Source organism: Macrobrachium rosenbergii, chromosome 13 (assembly GCF_040412425.1).
Source record: "Macrobrachium rosenbergii isolate ZJJX-2024 chromosome 13, ASM4041242v1, whole genome shotgun sequence".
NCBI classification, from domain to species: Eukaryota; Metazoa; Arthropoda; class Malacostraca; order Decapoda; family Palaemonidae; genus Macrobrachium; species Macrobrachium rosenbergii.
The window spans coordinates 31,134,400-31,158,331 of NC_089753.1; the positions used below are offsets into that span (position 1 = coordinate 31,134,400).

The 23,932-nt window shown below is 37.4% G+C and overlaps 1 protein-coding gene across 5 annotated transcripts in view; it reads right to left on the reverse strand.

Annotated features, from left to right (window-relative positions):
* Positions 1–22,959, reverse strand: part of LOC136845127 (uncharacterized) — a 27,985-nt gene extending 5,026 nt beyond the window's left edge. Inside the window, exons 1-12 of one of the 5 annotated variants that reach the window (XR_010855082.1) lie at positions 22,799–22,959; positions 17,314–18,110; positions 16,687–16,772; positions 13,513–13,614; positions 13,296–13,385; positions 13,062–13,182; positions 12,317–12,554; positions 9,908–10,152; positions 8,057–8,899; positions 7,406–7,527; positions 2,189–2,659; positions 1,690–1,779 (exon numbers count right to left, since the gene is read on the reverse strand). Coding sequence is in view for 4 of the 5 variants with exons in the window: in XM_067115017.1 (XP_066971118.1) it covers positions 7,454–7,527; positions 8,057–8,899; positions 9,908–10,152; positions 12,317–12,554; positions 13,062–13,182; positions 13,296–13,385; positions 13,513–13,614; positions 16,687–16,772; positions 17,314–18,028 (2,514 nt within the window). In the remaining variant the exon portion in view is untranslated. Of the gene's footprint in view, positions 1–1,689; positions 1,780–2,188; positions 2,660–6,205; positions 6,344–6,386; positions 7,528–8,056; positions 8,900–9,907; positions 10,153–12,316; positions 12,555–13,061; positions 13,183–13,295; positions 13,386–13,512; positions 13,615–16,686; positions 16,773–17,313; positions 18,111–18,407; positions 18,516–22,798 lie in introns of those variants that run through there. The other 4 variants (XM_067115018.1, XM_067115019.1, XM_067115017.1 and 1 more) reach the window with 4 other exon arrangements.
* Positions 22,960–23,932: the final 973 nt, after the last annotated feature.

Genomic DNA, 23,932 nt, shown 5'->3' on the forward strand with positions numbered 1-23,932 from the left:
TATTTGCATAAGATGGCCACAATCACAAAAGATAATAAAAAATATATTTATATTTTATGTCTATTGAAAAGAAAAACAATCACACAAAAAACTATGTACAACACATAAGAATGTACATCCAATAAGTGCCACACTTTGTTGCATGGTAATCGTACATAAAGTATAAAGTATACAAAATTCCATTAATATGAACTTGAAAAGATTTCCCTGGATTTTTTTATAGAGAACAGTTATGAAAAGCAATTTAACAATTTTTTATGGTCACAGAAATTTGCATTTCTCTTCCTGTCTCCACGCAATAATATCTTATCAGACAAAACCTGGGAAAGTTTACGAGAGAACTTAAAAATTTCTACCAAATTACATGTTCCATAAATACAAATCCTTTATTTTACTTATGCCTAACATTAAGAAAGGTGTTAAGCTGATTACTTCAATGGATGGAAGAATTCTTAAACCATTCTAGCAACAGCATCATACCACTAAAGCATCAAGATGAAGTAATTATTGTAAAAAATTAAGTTTTTATACACCATATACACACCCTATGATTACAATATAATGATTTTTTCAACTTGGTGGTAGGCAGGCAGTATATTAGTTTGCCATCCTTTATTGGCCAATTACAATTGAGGAAGGGGGTGGGGGTTTACTTATGTGGTGCCTTCACACAGGCAGCCCCAAAGTGTGTCTACACTACAGGCACACTTTTGGGCTGCCTGTAGTGTACAGCACACTATAGTCAGCCCATAAAGGTTTCTACATCAGCCCTGGGTCAAGCTGCATTCCTTCACGACTTTCTCTTTTCCTAGTTCTTTTTACTCTTCCCACAAAGCAGTTCAACTTCCTTAACTTTGTCTTACTCCATTTTCCACCAAATTTATAACAAATCTTTCTGACTAACACTAGGAATGTAACTCAGTGGGGAGAATATTACTGAGCAGAAATATAGAAACTCCTGGAAAAAGATAATTGAAAACGGCAATCCAAAATAAGGATTAAGCTGGGAAGAACAGGAAGACTTTCAAAATGCAATGCTTTCAATTTGATAGCCAAGCAGTGAACCACCACAATGATGTAGCTGGAATGTAAAGATGTCTGGTACGTTGAAAGATTACCGTGATAATTCTCGCCCAATGGCAGTACAGTAAATGTTGGAGCAATGGTAGAAGTTGGGTGGTGATGTTGGCAAGAATGAATATAAACAAATGATGCATAAAGGTAAGATACAAGTAGTAACAGCACAATCATAAGTGGAATGGCAGTGAGACAAAAATAAAAATGGTCACCCTAATCCATGAAATGGCATTAGATGTGACATACGGGAGGCAACTACATTAAGGGATAATAAAGATAAAAATTATCTGCGAGAAGAAGGAAATAAGTGTGCTTTCAATATGTATACCAAAACCAGAGCCTGGAGGAAGGGCAAAAATTTTTGGAAAATGTTAATGGATACAGTGATTAAAGTACCAGTCAGAAGTATCTCAGGCAGTCCCCGGTTAACGGCGGGAGTTCTGTTCCTGGCCGAGCGCCACTAGCCGAAAATCGCTGATAATTATGGAAATAAATGGCATTTACTATGTTGTAAGCCCCAATAAACCGCTTATCATTGCCAAATGCTTACAGACACCGATAAACCGCTTACTAACGCCGATAAACCTTTTACTGACACCGAAAATCACTTACTGTCACTGAAAATCTGGTTAACAACGTCGTTAGCCAAGCGCCATAAAACTGGACCGCAGTTAACCGACGCCGCTGATAAGCAAGGACTGCCTGTAGTAAGAAGAGATTTAAAGGGCAAGTGAGAAATAAAAGTTAGTTTTGAAACTATGATGGGGAGATACAACTTTGGAGAAATAAGTTTTGAAACTGTGATGGGAGATACAACTTTGGAGAAACTACTTTGACAAAGATTCAAATTGCAAAACAAAGTTCACAAAGCCTAGAAAAGTTGACTTTTAAACAGTGCCAGTTATTGCCATAGGTTGCTTTTATCATGAGTATAGATGACATAAAAGAAAATTATTGCACTATTATACGGTGCCAGTTATTGCTTAAGTCCTATACTTGTGCAGCAGTGGAATTATTGACTGACTCATTATTTAAACATAATTCTGCCATCAATCCAGCCTACCATTCTCATTCTATTATATTAAAATTCAACAGGAGCATTATCACTTACTGAGTAATGGGTACAGAATAAGCCATGCTCGTAGGCTTTCACAACAGTCTAAGAGTGTATGTGAGTTCAACAGGTCCCGAGTTCTTGTGGCTGTTCACTCCATAAAAACATAGCAATTCAGAACCTCTCTTTTTAGCCTGTCTCAGACACAGAGGCATCCTCATCTCTCATGTGTTCTTGGTGCAGGACAGGCTTCACTTGATGTATCTGGTGTCTCTTCTGTAAGTCTAGTCTTGTTCCTGGACAGGTCTCTTCTATGGGTCCGATAATGTTTCTACAAAATGCATTCTCATGACTGTAGTCTTAGTTTTACTACAAAGGTAGGCTTTTTAAGCATCCAGGCCTGTTGCCTTGATCTGAAGCATGAATGCTTTGGCCGAGTTGATTACTTGCGTCTCCTCTTTATGCTTCCAATGATCGAAACTCGTGTCTCCATCTGAGCTGTGATAGCGTGCAGTGTCCCAACTGTGTCTGAAATTAGTGTCTCCTATATGTTCCAGGCTGTTGTAATTTATGTCTCCCCCCTACAGTTACACATGAACCATCTGCATGATTCTCTTGGTCACTGTGATTAGTGTTTGTACGTATGAAAAGTGTTATTTGCCTCGATCTTGTTACCTTACTAGTCACTCTGGTACCATCCTTTGATCAAAACATGGAATACTCTGAAAAAAACCTAATATTCTCTTGACTGGACTCATTAACCTTGGTCTGCTAGTTGCAAAAGGAAATTAACTAAACATCTTCAGAATCACATACTTGAAGGTCATCCTACTGTTCTGTCCTCAATCACTCACCTGCCTCTACTAACAACAGGTAGCCTAACTAGGATCATGAGGAATGTGGATAAAGCTTGCATGTACAGGACCACAAATAATACTATAGCAAACAAAAACAAGTAACTCTTGTATCAAGAAAGCTATGACTTCCCTGGGACATAAAATCAACATAAAAACATGTAACAGCCATTAGTAGTTTTGCAAGTCACAGCAATACTTGTTAGATTGCAGTATCTTCCCTTCTTGATGAAAAGATGGCAACAATAATGCTACAGCACCTAGAACCCTGTATCAAAAGAATATCTTTGTGCAAATATTCACATCACAGTGAATTTGCTTCAAAATAGGAGTGGAAAATACATGGTAATTAAAAATGAATACCATATGAGCATCACTAATAGTAAAAACCTTGGTAATGCAAAACTGCATCACCATCTTCTCAGCTTAATCCTTAGTTGGGGTAATTGATATTGATAGGCCTTTTCTTGGCATTTCTATCTTACATCCTTTTGTCCATTCCTTTGTCTCTCACGTCTTCTTGAACGCAGTCCCTCCATCTGTCAGAACTGTTTCATACTTCCACCAAAGTTGCAAACAATCATGGTATAATGTTATCTCTACTACCAAGTACCAAGACACTTTTTTCCAAAAACAAAAACCCTTTAAAAATCACCCTGCATCCAATACCCTCGTGGTTAGGGTTACCAGGGGTACCAAAAATACACGGGAATCTTCCAATCTAATGTATCATGCAACTCCCTAATGTTCTCCTGAGAGCATGACTTCATCATATAACTCACGTATCATGTGAGTTGCATTTTCAATTACACTAGGTTGTGCTTAAGAGCAAGGTTCATTTTTGGTAGATTATACTAACTTAGGCTTACTATGCTTGTCTCAGTTTTGGTAGATTCCACTGAAAATTCATTACATCACAGTGTTAACTTGTCTAACAATTCATTATTATTTTTTGTAATTAACAATCACTCGACTATTCATACAAAACACTGGCATAAACAACGGCAAGTACTGACATAAACAACCAAATCAAGAAACAGCTGTCTGTCAATATTAATTACCATTATCTTCCCATGTTTATTAAGTTATTTGACAGTTGTCAACTTGTTAGTTCTCCTAAGTACTTCCATAAGTAAAAATACAAATTTTAATCCAGTTCTATTAACTTACAAAAAAAAAAGCCATTATTTTTCATTTAGCAACAAACAGCAGCAAGTGTATGTAATACTTGGCTATTATTTGGCAATGATTTCAGTAAAACTAAATAAGCTGATATGTTTGAGAATGTCAACGTCAGAATGCAAATGGCACTTGATGGCAATGTTCATATTTCATACGATGGCAACACATGCAATATAACTGGATACAGTAAGTAGTCGACCCCCTGTATTCGCAAGGGATGCATACCACAACCGCCCCCAAATCGCTAAAATCCGTGAATACTTTACACCCCTCTTAAAAATGCTTATAACTGCCCATTTTGATGGTTCAAACACCAAAACACCCCTTTAAAAATATGCCTGAGTATTTTAATAGCTTTATCAGAAATAGCGCATTTAGTCACAAAAATGATATGAAAATACAGTAATTAGTAAATATTTCTCTATGAAAAATACAGCAAATAGGCGAATTTTCTGCGAATGTGTATATACGTTCCTCAGAAAAACCCGCAATAGGTGAAGCCACAAATAGGCAGGGGTCCACTGTATAGCAAAAGTTTTATCAACATTATTAGTTTTTTTATACAATTGTACTAATGTATTTGAATTATGCAAATGAATATTGTCCACGTAACAGCCTAACTGTGGCCAACAGTACACAAATTTTGTATCTTGTGTATGACATGGCCCCTAAAATTAGGATAAAAATTATTTGGAAAGGTTGCATGAGAGATTTGTATACAGGCAGCCCCGGTTATCGGTGGGGGCTCTGTTCCCGACAGTGTGACGATAACCATAAATCGGAGATGATAATGCCGATCCCGTTATCGGCGCCAATAACCAGGGACTGGCACCGACATCCGGAAATCGGCGCATATCAGCACCGAAAATCCAGTTATCGTAGTCGCTAAACAAGCCCCATAAAACCAGATCGTCGAAAACCGGGGACTTCCTGTAGACTAACACCTAAACACCACTGTTTGACACAATAGTATACTCAAATGACCCCCAGAGTAAAATATGTTATAAATTACAATATTGGATAATTACAAATCAAAATAATGCTAAATATAAAAACTGACTACCATAATTTGGAAGCACATTTTTTGATGGCCTGAAGCTATTTGTTGTCCAACACTTTGTAACTTAATCTAGCTAAAGTAACATTTTGTGTTTACTTCTGAGTTTGCATGAATCATCAGTTGAATATTAAAACCAAAATTTAGCAAAAAAATCTAGTAGTTTATTGTCTACATGTTGTAGATGAGAAATGACTCGTTGTTTTGGCACTGACATTTTACACAGACGAAACACAGCGTCACCTTCAGCCTTGGGGATATGTGAATTTTCACTGGTAAACAGTAATATCAATAAACCTTTCTTGTCACAGCACATTTTGAAACACTGAAAATCATTTACTTTTACCTACCTATACAGTGATAAATTGAATGGAATGGAACGGAATTTAAAATTCAGGCCGAAGGCCAAGCAATGGGACCTATGAGGTCATTCAGTCCAAAATGAAACCATTATTTCAGGCTATAACAAAGAATATCCACCACTAGCTAAACCATCCCACTTGCTCCCAGTCTAGTTGAGATAACACACTGGTTGAAGGGGATTTTTATAGCAGCAGTGAACACCCATCCCTGGGAACAATTTCTTTTCTTTCATCTACCGAAGAACTTTACTAAACTACCTTTCTGGGCAATAAGCATAAGCAAAATATAGGGTCTGTATATTGCATGGGTGCATACATAGGACTGTGCAGCTAATTCGAATTACAGTAAATCCTTCATCACTCATATTTAGGATATCTTAAATTTATAAACATCAAAAGATATCTGACTGTGACAAAGGAATGATTAAAATGACTGAACATAAGCCACTGAATCTTAAGTAACACTTGATTCAGTGTTTAAGTTAATACAACCCTGTAAAGATAATCTAGGAAGCTGTAATCATTTTCATTTTATGCATGCGTGATCACGCATTTTATCCTGCAAACTGTAGCTTTTATAAAATTTAGGAAATTCTCATATTCAGTTCTCTGCATCTCAGGTTATTAGTCAACTTCCATACACGTACAATGTGTAATGCCTTCCACTCTATGACAAACAGATAACAAATAATGAAGAAGAAATACGTCTGGAATGTACTGTATCTTTGGGAAAGTCGGTAATCTGCATCTTGATTCACTGTCAAAAAAATAAGTGTAAGGGACTTTATGAAATGACCATATTTCACCAAAAATTTTAATTTTTAATACCCTGGAATAGAACTTTATTATATAAAACTAAAAAATTATACCTTGATTGAAAAACGAAAAATCATGAAATTCAAATAATGGATGAAAAGCTTTATACCATTTTGGGTTTAACTTCAAGTTATCTCTGAGCACTGACGTCAATCTTTTTAAACCTAACTTTCCAGTGAAATTTCATTAACAAACATTTTTTTTAATATGTCATCTAAATGAAAATGGCTTCCAACAGGTACAGAAAAATGACTCGCTATGTTAAGAAATCTGTTGAAACTAAGCCTCAAAAAACTCACTAAATAGTCATGAGTACCCTGACTTAACTCCTTGAAAATTTTACTCACCATTCATGAATACATCAACAACATGATAATCACCTTACCTTCCTAGATTCAAGACTATAATAACTTCAAGAATTTAAAATCAAGCTATATTAACTTCATATGATGCTGCTGTTCCAATGTCCTTGCTAGTATAGTGCTATCTCTGTGGCTGTACGAATCAAAATATCTGAACATACACACACGGAGGAAAGAAAATATAAGATTTGAAAATCCTCCAATTTTTTTTCTGTAGAGACCTTTTCTCCATAAAGTTCTGGACCATAAAAACATGAAAATGACACAAGTCATTTACCAAAGATAACATTTCTGAAGGAAACACTGCTAAATTCTTCACAAAGGTTGAGTTGACTAATTGACCCTACACATACTTGCATGCTTTATTGGCAATTACTTTCACAGAAAATCTCTATTTTTTTCCTTAGTACATGTAGGCACATTGTGATCTTGAATACTGTACTCCAGCTACAGCTACTAAATAGTGTCTCAGCATATATAGTGACTATAAAGCCTTCTTGAGAGTTGCCAATTCATTCACCTCCTCTACCAAAATGTCATGTACTGTACGTCCTATATTAGATTACATTCTCAGACATTCACTCCCATTAAAACATTCATAAGGAACAAAACGTTTACTGCAAATAAGAAAATGGACATACATTTATGAAGTGGGTGAGCAAGTACAAAAATAAATCCCTTATGTCATGTTACTTCTTTCTTGTTTGCCTTCGTAATGCACTCCTCAGCACTCTGGAGGACTCTTCGACTTGATCCTGTACATCTGTAAAACAGGGGTCGCATATTATTTACGTTATACAAATATTTTATAAGAATACAATTGGATTTATTTCATAAGCAAATCATATGCACTACACTGTGCAGTGTACAGTAAAGGAAAAACTGAAGATGAAATAAATTAATTAAATTTGCCTGGACTTCAGACCAGCTGTTAGCTAGACATCGACTCACTTTATAAACACTCATACTTGGAAATATGATTCTGAAATGTTTAATACATAACGATATATTTATTTTTTTACTTTTTAAAACATCTTGAAAAAATCCATTACTGTACATCTTCCTGTATCACAAACAAGTGTGACAGGTAGAGAGAAGATGCCTATCTTGAAAGAGCTGATAAGGATGGTCAAAATGAGAACAAAAGCTACAAAACAACACTACACCCAACCAAAAGGTAAATGAAATAGCTATAAATTCCAAATTTATATCTAGAAAGAAGTAATACAAAATTACTGGGGCATTCATTACAAATATTTGATGTGACGAAGGGCAAAAGAGAAAAAGCGTACCTTTTACAGTGAAGGAGTCGTCCGAGTTCTCCGATTCATCAGGTGATGAACTACTGCTGTTACTACTGGTGTCAGAGTCAGAGCCAGAGCCAGAGCCATCACTGGAGGTGATTAAATTTACACTGCTGTTAGAAGACTTTGACGACGTGGAAGAAGAACTGGACTTATCACCTTCTGAGGTGTCACTGGTTGGTTTTTTACACTTGGACTTTTGTTTTCCTGCCTCTTTACGCGCAGGCTTGGACTTCGATTTTTTCCTGGATTCACAATTCGAGTCGCTACTATCCGACGATACACTAAGGATTCTTCTCCTCTTACGCTTAACCACGTCACTTGAATTTTTCTTTGAATTCTTTTGAGAATCCTTAGACATTTTCTTTCTTTTTGAGTTACTGGCCTTTGAGACACTGCGTGATTTATGTTGTGTTCCTTTACTGGAATTGCTTCTACGTGAACGATTACCCGAGTTGGACCTAAGCTCATTATTACTCCTACAGGTAACTGTTATACTACTAGGTAACGTAGGAATTGGAGTTCTTGTCAAGGGGATGTATAAATGACTGGAATGGTCTATTGGATGAAAGTTATTGTATGTTTCAGCAAATTTTTGCCGATTAGCTTTTTCTATTATACCTTGTAACAAGTTATCAAAGTAACTAAGATCATCTTGTATATTAAGTCCAGCATTTGGAGCACTTGCAGCAATCACTGCTCCTGAAGGGTTTTCGAAAGTTGGGTAGGTTGAACCCGTTACTTCAGGACTGTCTCCACCATTAGAATCATCGTCACTAAGTGTAACAACTTCTGGTGAATTGCGGTGACATGGTACCACGACCTGGGCATCTGAAAATAGGAAATAAAAAGACTAAACAGTATCCTGAAATCCTATGTTTTTTAATCTTGCGAAACATGTAATAGTCTTCTCATTCTTGAAGTGATGAAATTTACACATTAAAGGCTACACAAAAACGCTAAACAATAATCTAGTATTCCAGCCATCTAGTTTCAGCAGCTCCATCAATCCTAGATCACAAAGCAAGGTGCATTTCTGAATTTACATATACAGTATTTCTAAAAATGCCCAATCATTCCCTTAAAGTTAAAGTCTGGGCTCTGTGGGCTCACAGGGCAGGCACTGATTTCGTTTCTTATGCCAACAGCCAGAAGGGGGACATTCCCCAATGCCTATGATATGTGCCCAGGGTGTTGCTAGGCCCACTGTTTAACTTTCCAGCCTGAGGGCTGGTACCTGTTCTCCTACTGAACCTCTCGGGTTTTTTCGGACCATTAGGTTGATGGGCTGCCGGATTTTTGCAGTGGTGCAATCCGAGCCATCAGTGAGCAGCGGGATTTGAACCCTGGCCCTCCCGACTGGTAGCTGAGAATCATACCACTGCAGCACCAGTTGCCTTATTTTGCCTGTTTAGACTAGCATTTATATACAAACTGGGTTAACTAGAGTGCTCCATATCTTACTTCCCTGGTCTCTTCACTTCTTGCTTGATTTAAGTGCAAGTCACTATAATGATCTCAAGCTACCATCTCTCCTAAACTTCACTCTCTTAATCACTGTCTGCCATTCAACACATCATGTAAATATGAAATATCCTATGAAACAAAATGGAATTTTTTGTACAAACCCATGTCATAAACAGCCACATCTGAGACCTCCTAATGTCCAGACACAATGTAATGATTTATGAAAGTCTGGTCTAAAGATATGGTACTGAAACCATTTGGTTTTTCAGTACCTCATGCTTTCATATTTAAAAACTAGTGTTTTAAAAAATAACGTATGGTCGTTAATGTTAATATTGCTTGAGGTATACCTTTGAAACTCAGTCAACTTACCTGAGTTGGCCCTGTTTTCTTGTCTTGATGACGTTTCTTCAACAGGTGCATCATCGTCACTGTCCAGATAGACTGTTTTGTCTCCTGGATCTTCTATAGATTTATCTTTACTTGAGTTTTCTGTTACTTTCTCAACTCCATTTGCTAACTTTTTCCTCGCACCATCCACAAGGGTCCAGGTGCCATCAGGTTTTAATTCAATTTTGTCAGCATCTATATTATCGTCTATTACTTTTTTGAAGTACCTGTAAAATTGAACATAAAATCTAATAATCTAGAATAAAAACATTACAATAACAACAGTCATTATAAATGGAAGTTTTAGCGTGACTACAAAGCTTGAAAAGATCCTCAGCAATTTTCCTACGTCATAGATACAAGTTACTGGATCATAAATACGTATACACCTATCTTTTGTAAAAATCCACAAGCTATGACACCTTTCAAGTTAAAACTGCCTAATTAATGGTGGTCAACACTTGTATTAGTAAAGAAAGTATCATTGTGTAGTCAAGATGAAGGAATGAAGGCCATTAATGGAGGCAAATACAGGGCGTCACCAACTTACGGCGGGTTTGACCTTATGGAGCTGTAAGCACCATTGATGGCGTTAACGGCAAGAATAGGCATACAGTTAATGGCTTTGTACAAGTTATGGCACCGTAACTTGATGCAACATCAAGTTATGGCGGCGTAAGCGCCGATAACGGCGAAACACCGACTTACAGCGGAAATCAACCTACAGCAGCATTCTTTTTCTACAGCGATTAAAGAAAAAGTGAGCTAATTAACTACAGTCAATCCCTCAGTTTAGCATATACCAATCTAGCGAATCCTTGATTTAGCAATATTTTTTTCCATTTAGTTGATCATACTCTTGACACCACTGTTACTTTTCATTCTTGTGATGACTGTAAAGTTGGCTTGCAGTTTTTGCTTTGCTGAATTTTTTCCTTTGGTTAACATGGAGGCTTTGTGGGGTAAGTTTTCCCTCTTTTTATCCTTTTCTTTTCGGGGTTCATGTATTTGCCTGGTTTTGTTAGTTCACAGTAACAGCTGCCTTCAGTTCTGTTTCATTCTCATCTGGTCGTTACTGCATATTATTTTTGCCTACCTAATGGTAAGGTATTTTGTGGTTTTAATAGTGGTTTGTAGACTTCCCCTCATTTTAACTACAATAGTTCGTGTGCATGGAGAGTTTTCACACATTGCCGATGCAGTGAAATTTTGGGATCATTTTTCATTAAACTTACAGTTGATTAACAGATGATAATTTTACATGGAAATTTAGTGAACACATCATGATTTAAATGAAACTTTGAGATTATGTTTTACTAAACTGTGAGTGCTTAATCACTCACAAAGCTTCCATGTTAACCAAAGGAAAAAATTCAGCAAAGTAAAAACTGCAAGCCAACTTTACAGTAATCACAAGAATGAAAAGAAACAATGGTGTCAAGAGTGTGATCTACTAAATGTAAAAAATGTTGCTTGGTGATAAGACACTATACAATAAGCACATCTCAAAGTGAACAGAATGAATGAAAAAACATATGAATGAAAATTAAAGGCATATAACATCAACAGGGAAACCCAGCAATAACCCTGGAAAGCAGATCAGTAAAACCCACTTCAAAAAAAAAGGCACACAGGGGAATAACACCTTTTCTTCCGGGCCAGTGGTAGTGAGAGCTGGGGATGCAAAATGAGACTTTTCTCCTTGCAACATACTACAAGCAAAAATGACTGAATCAATTTACATGGGGTAAGTCATCTGATAATTATTGGTTTTGTAGAAATGCACATTTCATTGTAAAACATCATAGTTTCTAATTCACCCTTCTTTGATGGCGACCTTAAATAAAAGTAATGGGATTGTACTGTCAAGAGGATGATCGGAAAAAGATGTGGTAATGTGCTAAGTATGGATTATCAAAGAATTACCGTATTCTACATCACTGTAACAAGATCCTCTATCTCTATGAAGGGTGAATTCTTATGTTAGACGACTCACTCCCCAACCATCAGTAATAATTCTGGAACTACTTTAACTCGCTACAAATTATAAACAAGCATTTGTTTCAACTGGATGCAAACAAATCATACACCAATGTTATAATATCATCTGGTACTTCTGGATTATAACCTAAACTTTGCAGTCACTGATCATGAAAGTTTAGAGATAATTTTTAATCTATACTGGTTTCATCATCTGAACTGAACTAGACCTAGAAGTCTTGACTAACCTTGTATGCATTAAAAAGCATTTTAATTAAACTATAAGGATACTTCACTAAACGTACAGACACTGATACTGTTCAGACAGGTTTGTCCTTGTGGCTTGAAACAGTTCCACATTCATTGCAAAATAAATGCAGTTTCATTTGGAAATTCTTCACAAATATTTACCCATCAATCACTAAATTCTTGTAGAGTGCAGGCTGATAGCAAACTGGGCACGACCACTTTGGTTTACATTCATTCAACTTGAGGTAAGTTGCCGCATCAAAGCACTGCAGGTGAGTGCAAGTGGATGCTCGGCAAGGTAGCTTGATACGCAATCGGCTCAAGGGACAGAGCAACGAAAACTGGAGAGTTGCTGCTGCAATACCATCATCTGCTTGGTCATCTTGCAACTTCTTCTTAACTGAAAGGCAAATCAATGATAAATGTGAAGAATTGAAAACTCCATCAACAAACATGTCATTCACTAATTACAGGAAGGAAAGTACAAATGCAAAGTGGTATCAGTCTCTGCTTTTCCTTTAAAGGCAGAGAGCTATAGACGTCCATTCTTTGAGATTCATGGGGGACCCAAAACTATTCTGGCTTATTTAAGGATAATTTTTTGTTCTTGCTGTCAATTTCTTTTTCAGGACAGAGCATTCGAAAGCCAATCATTTCACTTTGCTTTGGTTTGTTCAAAATATAAAACAAGAACAGAAATTTCTCAACTTTTTGCTATAATTTTGTCAATAAACATAAGATTTCTTGCATTCCTATTAATTATAAAGGATAATTCACCCTGCCACCATGTTAATAATGTTGACTGTATACAAATTTTTTACTATTCAGAGTAAATATATTGCAATAAAATCCCTTAATCCATTTCATTACATACACTTTATATAATAAATGTAATAATATCACTTACTTTCAGAAACAGTATCGTCTTCCTTAATATGAGGTTTTTCTTCAAGGCGACCCAGTAAATCTTCGCTTGTATATTTCTGTACAATACTTACAAACACCTTGCAACTTTCTAAACACCTTATCTATAAGGATAAATATTAATTAGTTCCAAGATATATGCTACCATGCATAATCCATTAAATCAGAATATCATGAGAACTGCATCACATTAAACCACAGAAAAAACTATTCTTACCGTTATAAAGTTACAAGCCTGAGAACTTAGCTGGCAAAAATGTGTGATGTCCATGGGCCGCATGGCACCGCGAGGCAATGTATCTAAACCCTTAAAAGAGAAAACATTGGAATATTAATGATAAGTTTTTAAAGGCCTTTCGTAAAAGGTGCAAAACAAACTGAAGAAACAGTGTTGTGTATGTGAAATATCAGCATTTAAATAATAGAAAACTTACGGGCAAAATAATGAAACGATGATTAATTGCAACTTGATGAGTGGTTGGGTAATAATCGTTCTGCTCACAACTGTCATCAAGTTTACAGAACCTCAGCTGAATCTGCAATAAGAAGTGCAAAAGTTTTTTCAAATAATCAAGTTTCCTGAAACTTCCAACAATATCCACATACAGGCAGTCCCCGGGTATCGGCAGGCTCAGTTATCGATGACCCGGTTTTACAGCGCTTGTCTAGCGACGAAAATCAGCGATTTTTGGCGCAGATATGCGTTGATTTTCGCTTATCAACGCTAATACATACCTAACAGAGTCACCAATCTCCAGTTATCAGTGTTGATAAGTGCTGAAAATCACTGATTTTTGGTTATTGGAGATTTTCGCTCATCGTCACACCATCGAACGGAACCCCCGCCGATAACCGGGGACTGCCTGTATACTTTATACTATTTGGAATAAACCCTAAATCTACAATAATACATTAAACAAAATACCTAACACTTATTAAATAAAGATTAGATTATTATCATCTAACAAATCTAGTTTCCAGCACTCTCTACATTTCACACAGACACTGAACTTGAACTTTTTCCCATTAACCTGTTTAGCACAACGGAGTCACACACAAAACAGAATCCAATAATATATTGCCATATCTGTAGAGACTCTGATAAAGGATCTTTCAGCCTGATGATGATTTGCAGTATTTCCCGGCATCGAAGACAACCCCCCTTTTGACTGAAACAATTTAAAAAAAAAAATAATTTTGACTTGCACAATTTTTAAAAAAATGTTTAAATATAAAAATAAGCTCACACGACTTTCAACTACCCTACCAATACATTTTGCAAGAGGCTTAGCACCTTACAGATCCTGTTAACCACTTACAGTCTGCATTATTCTTTTACAGTATGTAACCATTTAGTCTGAATTATTCTTTAACAGTGTGTAGATACAGCAAGGCTACACCCAAAGTTTACACACAGCCTACAGGTAGATATCCACAGTATGCTTACACTACATTAAACTATTCCAGTTCTGTAATTCAGTGTTCAGCCTTACTGTAATTTTAACTTCAGTGAAGTGTCTGACATAATAATAACATGTGGGTTTAGAACAAAAACATGATATTTACAGTATGTAGATAGTTCAAGCTGGCAACACTGCCCTGGCTATGTTTTGTTATTGCGAATGCATATTCGCTTGTCTCAATGCACTGAAGTGCTTTGACTTCCGCTGATACAGCATACTGATTATTGTAGTTTTTCATTTCGTATACTGTACAGCATTTTCAAAATATTTCATATTTTTGCAAGTTCATTTATTTCAGTGTTTAAAAAGCATATCTGAAGTTGCCATACAAGTGAAATGAACAGCTTGGACAGATCACCTGTGTTTCATGAAAAAATGTTCTTGGGTGACACTTTTATAATGGATGGGGCTACTACAGCTGGTACAGTGTTTTGAGGTTTTGATGGTTTCAGATGTAGGCTTTCAAAATCTTAATTTTTTTAATCTCAAAGGAATAATATATGGAATATTAGACATACTGAATAACATTTTATTATTTACCTTAAAATGAACAAAATAGAAAAAGAAAGAAAATACATACAATGCCTGTACAGTACATAAGGAAAAAACATTTCAGTATGTTTTTGTCAACAGAAAGTGTTTCATTTTTACACATCTGAAAAGGCAAAACTGTATTGCAGTACTGCGCAAAAAAGGAGCTTTCTTCAGTTTCTGAAACCTTTCTATAAATCCACACTGCTGTTTTCTAGTCTTATAATATTCTTTAATATTAAGTTTTATGTTTAAAACCATGGAAACTAATCGTTACTGTTGCTTGGTGTTGCTTACTGAATGCAACACATTTCATCAAACATCTGAGCACAACCAAAACAAACAGTTTAATTACAATTGTCTTGCTGGGCTATAGTAAGATATACCAGTAACCCATATTGTAGAGTTAAAAGATGGTTAATATCTTGAAAGCAATCTATGTTTTTGGTTTTGCAATAACCGATTTATTAATATATTCATTATAAATTGATTTTTATTGTTGTTGTTAGGCACTGTTCACAGCCTGCTTTTAATTGTGAACTTTGCCCAAAGGAACAGTTGTGGAATGGTCCACCTGTTGTGAGTCAAGCTCTCTGGACTTGACCAAGTTAGTTAATTACTTGGAAGTCTTATGAACTGAAATGTGCTCTGGAAACCTGCTAAAGAATCTCATTTGTGTGAAGGAGTTCCAAGTACTGTGTAACAGACTTAATTCATACACTGTATTGTGAATTGTTTTTGTGTGGGGCCGATATAATTCCTGCAGTTGTGTAAGAAACAGTGTACAGTATAAAATAAAACCGATTTATGAGTCGAATTTCCCTATTGTAACGTTTTAAGGTGACCAGTTCGAAAAGAACAAGACTTTTACCTCATCTCACTTGTATGCTGGATAAACATTTTAAAGCTTCTTGTGAAAAAGTTCACTTGAGTAAATATTCCAAAGTGATTTGTTTGGCTTATATGTACAGTATTGGAGTTTTTTTTTGTAATTGTATGTACAGTGCTCACTTTTTTTTTGTATTTACATTCTTCAGAAAAAAGGTGTACAAATTTTTACAAGTATTAGACTTCTACTTTAAGTTTTCTGTTGCAGTGCAAGGATTGTTTTTTATGGTCTCCTGTTCTCTTATTCTTATAGCATAAAATTATTGTCAATTTTATTTACGTCTTCATAAAATTTCACTTATGTATCTACAGGGTTGCCTTGTAGACAGAATTTCACCACAACTGTAAGCCAAATAAAGGTGAATAAGGTGAACTGCCACAAACTACCTCTATGGTAAAAATTAATCTATGTATGCGCTTAGTCTTTGCATGACAATGCAAACACGTGCATGCGTGTGCTTGTAAAAAGCAGCACTGGAATTTGTCTACAACTTAGACAAAGCTACAAAATACCATAATAGAAAGGGCATCCCTGTAAAATCAGCTGCGATGGTCAAATTAACCTTAAGGAAAAATAAATGGGTGACGAAAACAAATGGGCAAAGCCCTAAATAAACAACAGACACCTCACAGAAAAAAATAGTAGAAACGGAGAAAACGAGGGCTAGCAGACACATCCTTTATTTGGTGACAAAAACTGAAAACTTTCACCTCATCTACACTTACCAAGTAAGGAGGTTTCCTCTTCTTATCCAGCAAGTTCTTTGCGTCATCAGCTTTTAACACAAAACTATACGTCTCCTGCAATGGCCCTGTTAGGTTTCAAAATACCAAATTAGTGAATTCAGTGTACAGTACCAGTAAAACTAGACATCTACATCCAATCATTTTTATGGGTAGAAAGTAAACCAGAAAGCTCAATATATCATCACAACAACTAAGACCTGAAACTCAAATACAGTAAACCCCCTGTATTCGCGTTCTCATGATTCGCGGACTCACGCATTCGCGGGTTTCTCTGTGGAACATATCTAGCCATTATTCGCGGAAAATTCACCCATTCGCAGTATTTTTCACTGAGAAATATTCACTAATTACTGTATTTTCATATAATTTTCATGAATAAATGCATTTTGTGATAAAACTTAAAATACTCAGGTATATGCATTTTTACAGGGTTTTTCTGTGTTTAAACTATCAAAATGGGCAGTTCTAAGTGTTTTTAGAGGGGTTTTAAGTATTCGCGGATTTTAGCTATTTATGGGGGGGACGATCCCCGCGAATACAGGGGGTTCACTGTAATGCAATCATGACCGTAAACTAAATACAAGAAATATATGATACTGTACTCACTCATTCCTTCAGGAATTATCTCCTTTTGAATTACCGTTGTGACTATTTCATAAAAGTCAAGGCTCTTAATGGTAACATTTTTTGGAACTGTTTTGACAGAGCTTAAAGAGTAACCTGGAGGCCTAGTAAAAGGTACAGTGGGAGGATACCTGAGAAGTGACACATTACTGAACACATTTTTGTTGTTGTAGATTACAGATATTGATGAAGTGGCATTAACGCACGGTGTGACTTGTCCGTCATAATTATAAACCGAGTAGTTGGGATTTGACTGCTGGTTGGCACTGCTTTGGTTCCTTTCATTGTTCCACATTTCTTGGACTCGAGTGCCCCAGTGATTTCGTCGTCTAGCACTCTGCGAATCACCACTGTCTCTGTAACTAACCCTAGAAGTCTGGGCGAGTCTCGGGCTGCGTCTCACTATGCGATCCTCATGACTGGATATCACAGACTGATCCGAGGATGTTTCTGAGCCACTCAGATTTGCTGAAGACACTTGAGGCCTCGCAGGGGAGGTTGGTCGTGGCTGCGATGAAGCGCTGTCTTGCTGATGGTTTGTCAAAACAACAGATGTATCTGGAGGTAACTGTTGTGCAATAATTCCACACTGGGCAGCCGACAATGGACCTGAAGACGGTGGATGATCAGGTGTACCCCCAGTTAGACGGTACCTATCACTTCCCAACCTGCAAAGAGGCGTAAAACCCCAAGACATGGCCGTGTGCAATTCTATACATCAGTGTACAATGTACGGTAGTCTTAGGTGCTCCGAAACTGTTTTTTATCTTCTGACTGATCTGAAAAAATATTCTAAAATTATTCTTTTGGTTTCAATTAATCCTAAATAACATATGAAAAATAAAACCTCTACATTCATCAATTAACATTCATCTTTTCCAAATGCAAACATTTATTTTAAATATAGCATAACAAATTTTCATTTTAATTTGTATTTTTCCTTACGTATACAAGCCAATGCGTTTTATATATGGGGAGTCCTCCAGTGCAGAGTGGATTGGTCACTGAACTTGGTAACAAGGTACAGTGGTTAAAATAGTGACTGAGGGGGGCGTGGGGGAATACCCCTCACTCACCTGCTGACACTTGCCATTTTTCCTTCAACCTCAGGGACCCTGTGGGGATGTTCAGGTGGGTCCAACATACCGTATTGCTGAACCCACCTCAACTGCTGGTTTGTAAACCTAGGAAAAATAAAAATTACTTTTAAAATTTGTTATCTGTTCCTACGGAAATACAAATCATCACCTTTTACAAGGGAGATTCAATCATTAGGTGGAAGGCTGTCCATGCAAGCAGGGGATGTCACGACTCCTGCAACCTCCGACCACCTTGGTGAAATGGTTGACCAAAGCTGAAGGTCCCTAGGCCAGAGTATCCTTCATTACAAGAGAGCACTCAAGTATGGAAAGCATGGAGAACCACGAAATCCCTCAAAAGGGAATTCAAGGCAGAAAGCAGCTATTATCTGATTCATTGATAAATTGATAGGATCAAATAGACAGTTTACTTGTCCCCACTTCCCTACAAAACCACCACCTAATGAACAGAAGTTCTAAGCTAGGATGCTCTATTGTGAAGCCTCCCTGCATCAAGACCCATTCCAACATGTACTCAGCCTGACTGACTGCTGTCTGAATAACTGAGATGTGGCTTTTTGTCTGAGAGGAGTCAGGATAACTACACACGATGTTGAACACCCACCACAGGTCCTAGGAAGAAGGTGTTCAAGGACTTGTGGGAAACTTTCCACAGGTAAAATGAACTGACACCTGCCCTTATTACCTGTAAAACCAAAAAGTTTCTCTGAAAGGCTAGGGATGAGCCAACTTCCCCAACTTTATAACTTCTTGCCAAGACTGGAAGAGCGTCCCCTTAACTGAATGAATAGTACACCTGATTGACTGCTTCATCAATCCAGAAAGAAAGTGTTCTTGGATACCTCCTTATTCCAACCAGTACTAACAGGTGCTGACACTGACTTAAGAGGTCAGGTTCACTTTGGATAGTACCTCTGAGCTTGCACTTGGAACAAAAGTAACTCATCTAAGTCTCCACCAAAAAAATCGACAACTTTACTCCTGACACCCAAAACCTCAAGAACTTTGACTTTTTATCCTCAGATGTGATACCAATAATAAAGAAGTTAGTGAGCATGTTCAACCAGAGGTCAAGCAATGATGGTGCTTAGGAACAGGCCATGGCTCTAAACTCCACTGCTGAGAAGGAAGTACTTTTTTGACTGGGTCTCTCCAGGAGAGGTCATTTGTCCCATGTGAAGCAGTACTGGACTGTGGGTGGTTCTCGTTGGGTCCATACAAAGCACATTCCGAGATGCTATCTAAGCACAGTCTGGCCTGTTACCATGCACAGGAATATTCATTCTCAAGCTCCTGAGAGAGACAAGATTATGAGGTATGTGAGGAGGATTCTCTGATTTACAACAGCAGGCCTCTCCCACCAGGACCACCAAAAACAAAATCAAGGTAGAGTGCCCAAGGGGACAACAGTTACAGTAGGGCCTTGCAAAGCATCCAATGGAATTGACCATTCTTTTTCAACTTCACTGGATACCCCCTTTACAGCCATAACAAAAAAATTACCATCATCAACTCCAGCACTGTGCAATGCAGGGGCATCTCTGAAATTCTATAGCCAAATTCTTTCCCTCACTTGCACTTACATATATCTCCAGCCTCCCATCTTGCTGGTTTTCATCCAAAAACTCTTCTTCCCAAGATGGCGTAAAGGACATGTCCATGCCATTTGCGTGCTCTTTCATCTTGTCCACTTATGGAATTTCTATTATAGCATCATTTCTCCGTCTCTGCTGCCATGTGACTCCTGATACTCAAAGCTCTATTCTCAAATCAGCACAATCTTTTAAATACTGTATAGCTAGAGTGTCCGTATTCATTTATTTAAAGTCTATGTGATTTCTATACTATTTTATTCTGCTTATTAGATTTCCATATGCATTTTTTGTCTTTCACAAAATCCCAACTCAAGAACTTGTATTGGATAACATAGTTCATTTTATACTTTAAATATTAAACTTCATTAATCCTTTCTCAACTTTGTTATTTCACCACTTTGTACACAATATGCCCTCATTAATGTCCTTGTTTTCCTCTGCTTTACCTTGAGTCCCATCACTCTTGGTATAGAGTGCAATCTAAGCAAGCTTTATTAATTCTGAGGGGTTTGGTGACTCAAACTGCATCATTTGCATATTCTACGTCTCTCAAGTTTCTATTGTTACACCAACCTAATCATTCGATTCCATCTCCTACAACTTTTTCATTACAAAGCCACAAGGAGGGTATAAAACAAAGGTGACTTCATGTTTCTCTGTAGTGCACTATCGCACTGCAAATTCACTTGACAAGACCCCATCAACACCAACTTTACATCTATTTCATTCATATATAATTTCAGTGAGCTTTACATATTCAACTGGCATTGGAATTAGAAAATAAAATTTTGGCCAAAGGCCAAGTCCTGGGACCTATGAAGTCATTCAGTGCTGGAAACAAATGAAACAACTGTTCAGAGAGGCGGAAAGGTGGAAGACAGAGAATGTCAAAGGAGGTATAGTAAAAGGAATGAAAGGGGTTGCAGCTGGGGGCTGAAGGGATGATGCAAAGAACCTTATGTAATGCCTACAGTGCACCGCATGAGGTGCACTGACGGCAATACCTGCTAAGGGGATAATCAAGTGGAATAACATGGTTACGCAAGATTTGTTTAAGTTTTCTTTCCTATTTTCTACTTCTTTTGACAGATCTGCAAACAAGAATATTTGACAAAAAATGAGCTTTTATCTACTTACAAAAGTAGAGACTTAAAAAAAAAAAACAAACGGGGAATAAAGCTCTGCACCTCATGAGAATAGTGTAGTGTTCCCACAAATGTGTTTGTGGAGTGAGTGCTTAGGAACCAGGAACCAGGCATGGGCTCTTTCTCTCCAGCAGCCACTTTTTGATAAGTCTGAAAAAGTGAGTGGTTTATCTGCTTATAGAAGTAGAGATTTATGATTTTCTCAAAATTCTACGGGTTTGTATCCCCTAAGACATGTTTTTGTTTATTTATGTTCCCCCTTTATTCCCTTTATTTTTTTACAATCTCTGCTTCTGTCAGCAGATAAAATGCTGATTTTGTCATTGTTTTCCATGATTCAATAAAATTTAATATATGTGTGCTGATCTTGACTTTAAGTAGGAATAACAAGGTCATCATTTTAAAAATAACTATAAATTGTGAAAGATAAATAAAAAAAAACTGGGCCTGCTGGACAGAGCAGGGTAGAACTATACAATAGCTCTGTATGGGATGTTACTTTGAAAATTGACTTTTCCCATAGTATTTTGGTAGCTTATCAAGAAGTTACCGTTATTTTTTGTCGGTTGACTGTAATTGACATCAGTAGTCGTATGCTGGCCATCCTGGAACGCTATCATGCATGCGCAGTGATATTGGGGAGCTTTTGGTAACACGGCCTGCTAGGTTAGGTTAGGTTACGTTAAGTTAGTCAAGTTCCTTTTATGATAGGTTTCCTTAGCCAATCCCTTCTTGCACATAAGGCTCCCTGACGACTTGCCAATGCGCAGAACCACGACATAACAACAACATAGCAGTCAGGTCTTTCTCCCAACGTTTTCCCCCAGCCAAAACCCCGCGTTCCCAAAGGGTTCCCAAACCATGTTGGGCAGATATGAGGTTAATGATAATTGACTGACAAGAGATACCAACACCTCCTTCATCAGCAACACTAAAAGTATAGGAAAAATCAATTTCCTAAGTAACAGGCTAATCCGTGCAGAGCTTTTGCTTAGATTTACCTAACAGGCCTAGGCTAGAGGCACAGATGACAGCGGCATCTCCGACCAGCAGCTTGGGCCTAGATAATAACCTAGGCCTAATTCCTTAGGCCTAGGCAGCTTCTCAGAAAAATATTAAATCAAAAATGCTAAATTGACCTACAAGCTTATTGCTGACAACATGGATGATACTCAAAACATCTCTGACGGCTCCTCCATAACACGAGAGGGAACATCAACGAATAATCAGACCCAAAACCAACTGACGAAACCCGAATTTGGGCTTAGACTGGAAGTGTACGCACGACAAATGGCGCCTAAACTATCAAATTGACGCCTTAAGTTACGTAAAGGGCGTTTGAATTTCATCGCCAGGCTAATTCGTCTTTGCATCGAGGGCACCTCCGACAGGAGGGTCCCTTCGGCGGCCCCTCCACCGAGAGTGAAATCATTCAAGTTGTTTTCATAACAAACGTCCTCTTCCAGCCTGCGAAAGAGAGAGAGAGAGAGAGAGAGAGGGAGAGGGAGGAGAGAGAGAGAGAGAGAGGGTCCACCAAAGACCCGTCCCCGAAAACCTCCTCTCGTTGCCTTAATAAAGCGACGACAGGCACCTGACGGCGACAGAATGAAGCGAGGCTCCCACTTACTCAGCAGTGCGTTCCAGCTGGCCACGAAATGTCGCCGGGGTGGATAAACATGACGTTAACTCTTCCGAAGTTTCGGACGTTAAACCTACACTGGCACACAAAGATAAACATACAGAAACAATATAAGTACGTGAAACTTGGTCCCCGTGGGACCGTTCGGTATCCCACGATTCTTACATATCCTTATAATTCGCCTAATTTTTTCTATCTTCCTCTTCGTTATCATGCTAAAAAAATGAAATGTATAATAAAAACAAACTATTAATTCATAATTATTGTCCGTATCGATTAAAAATTACTAATTTTTTAAAAATCTCTGAAAGTTTCAAATACGTGCATACGAAACGGTTCCCGTTGCAGCGCATGTTGCTGAGCTTCAAATGCATCGGCTGATATCCCATGACGATTTAAAAGGAAGCGAAATATTCGACTGACACTTCTTTACAGCCTTAAGTCTGATTGATAACGTTTTTCCCTAAAGAAGACGGTTGTCATTTGTGTGTAAACAGACATGATGATCATGGTCACTCCCACTCGAAACGAACATGTAGAACAGGAGTGTCGTCTGTAAAGCATCTAAATTGGAAACAGCAGGATACTAATAAAAAATAAATAACATTGAAGGTGGATGACATAGTCACATTAATGTAACAACCGGGATATCTAATTTATTACTTTCGGCCATCCCATTCCAAATGGTTCGGCGAGCATAACTCTATACATAAGTAAGCAAATAGGGCATTTACTGTATATCTGCTTGTAATTACTCGCAGGGCCAGACACTAAAATCTTATGCATTACGCGAAGGAAAATTTTAACGTAGGCGAATGGCATTATTTGGAAATGAGAATTCTGCACTATCAATGAAAAAAATATTATCACGCCATAAATCGAGATGCTTTTCACATGTTATGGATGTTTACAGTTGGGTGAACAAATGTCAACATGATGTTGATGCAGAAACGCATAATCATTTTAGTTCTATGGTGAGGTAGTGTGACTGTAATGGGAAAAAAAACGCAGAGGTGGGGCGGGGGGAAATGACGATTTTTAAGAATGAAAATTCTTGGGAAGAATATGCAGTCGTAAAAAACCGTTACAATTAATATATAAGAATGACAAAAACTGAATATG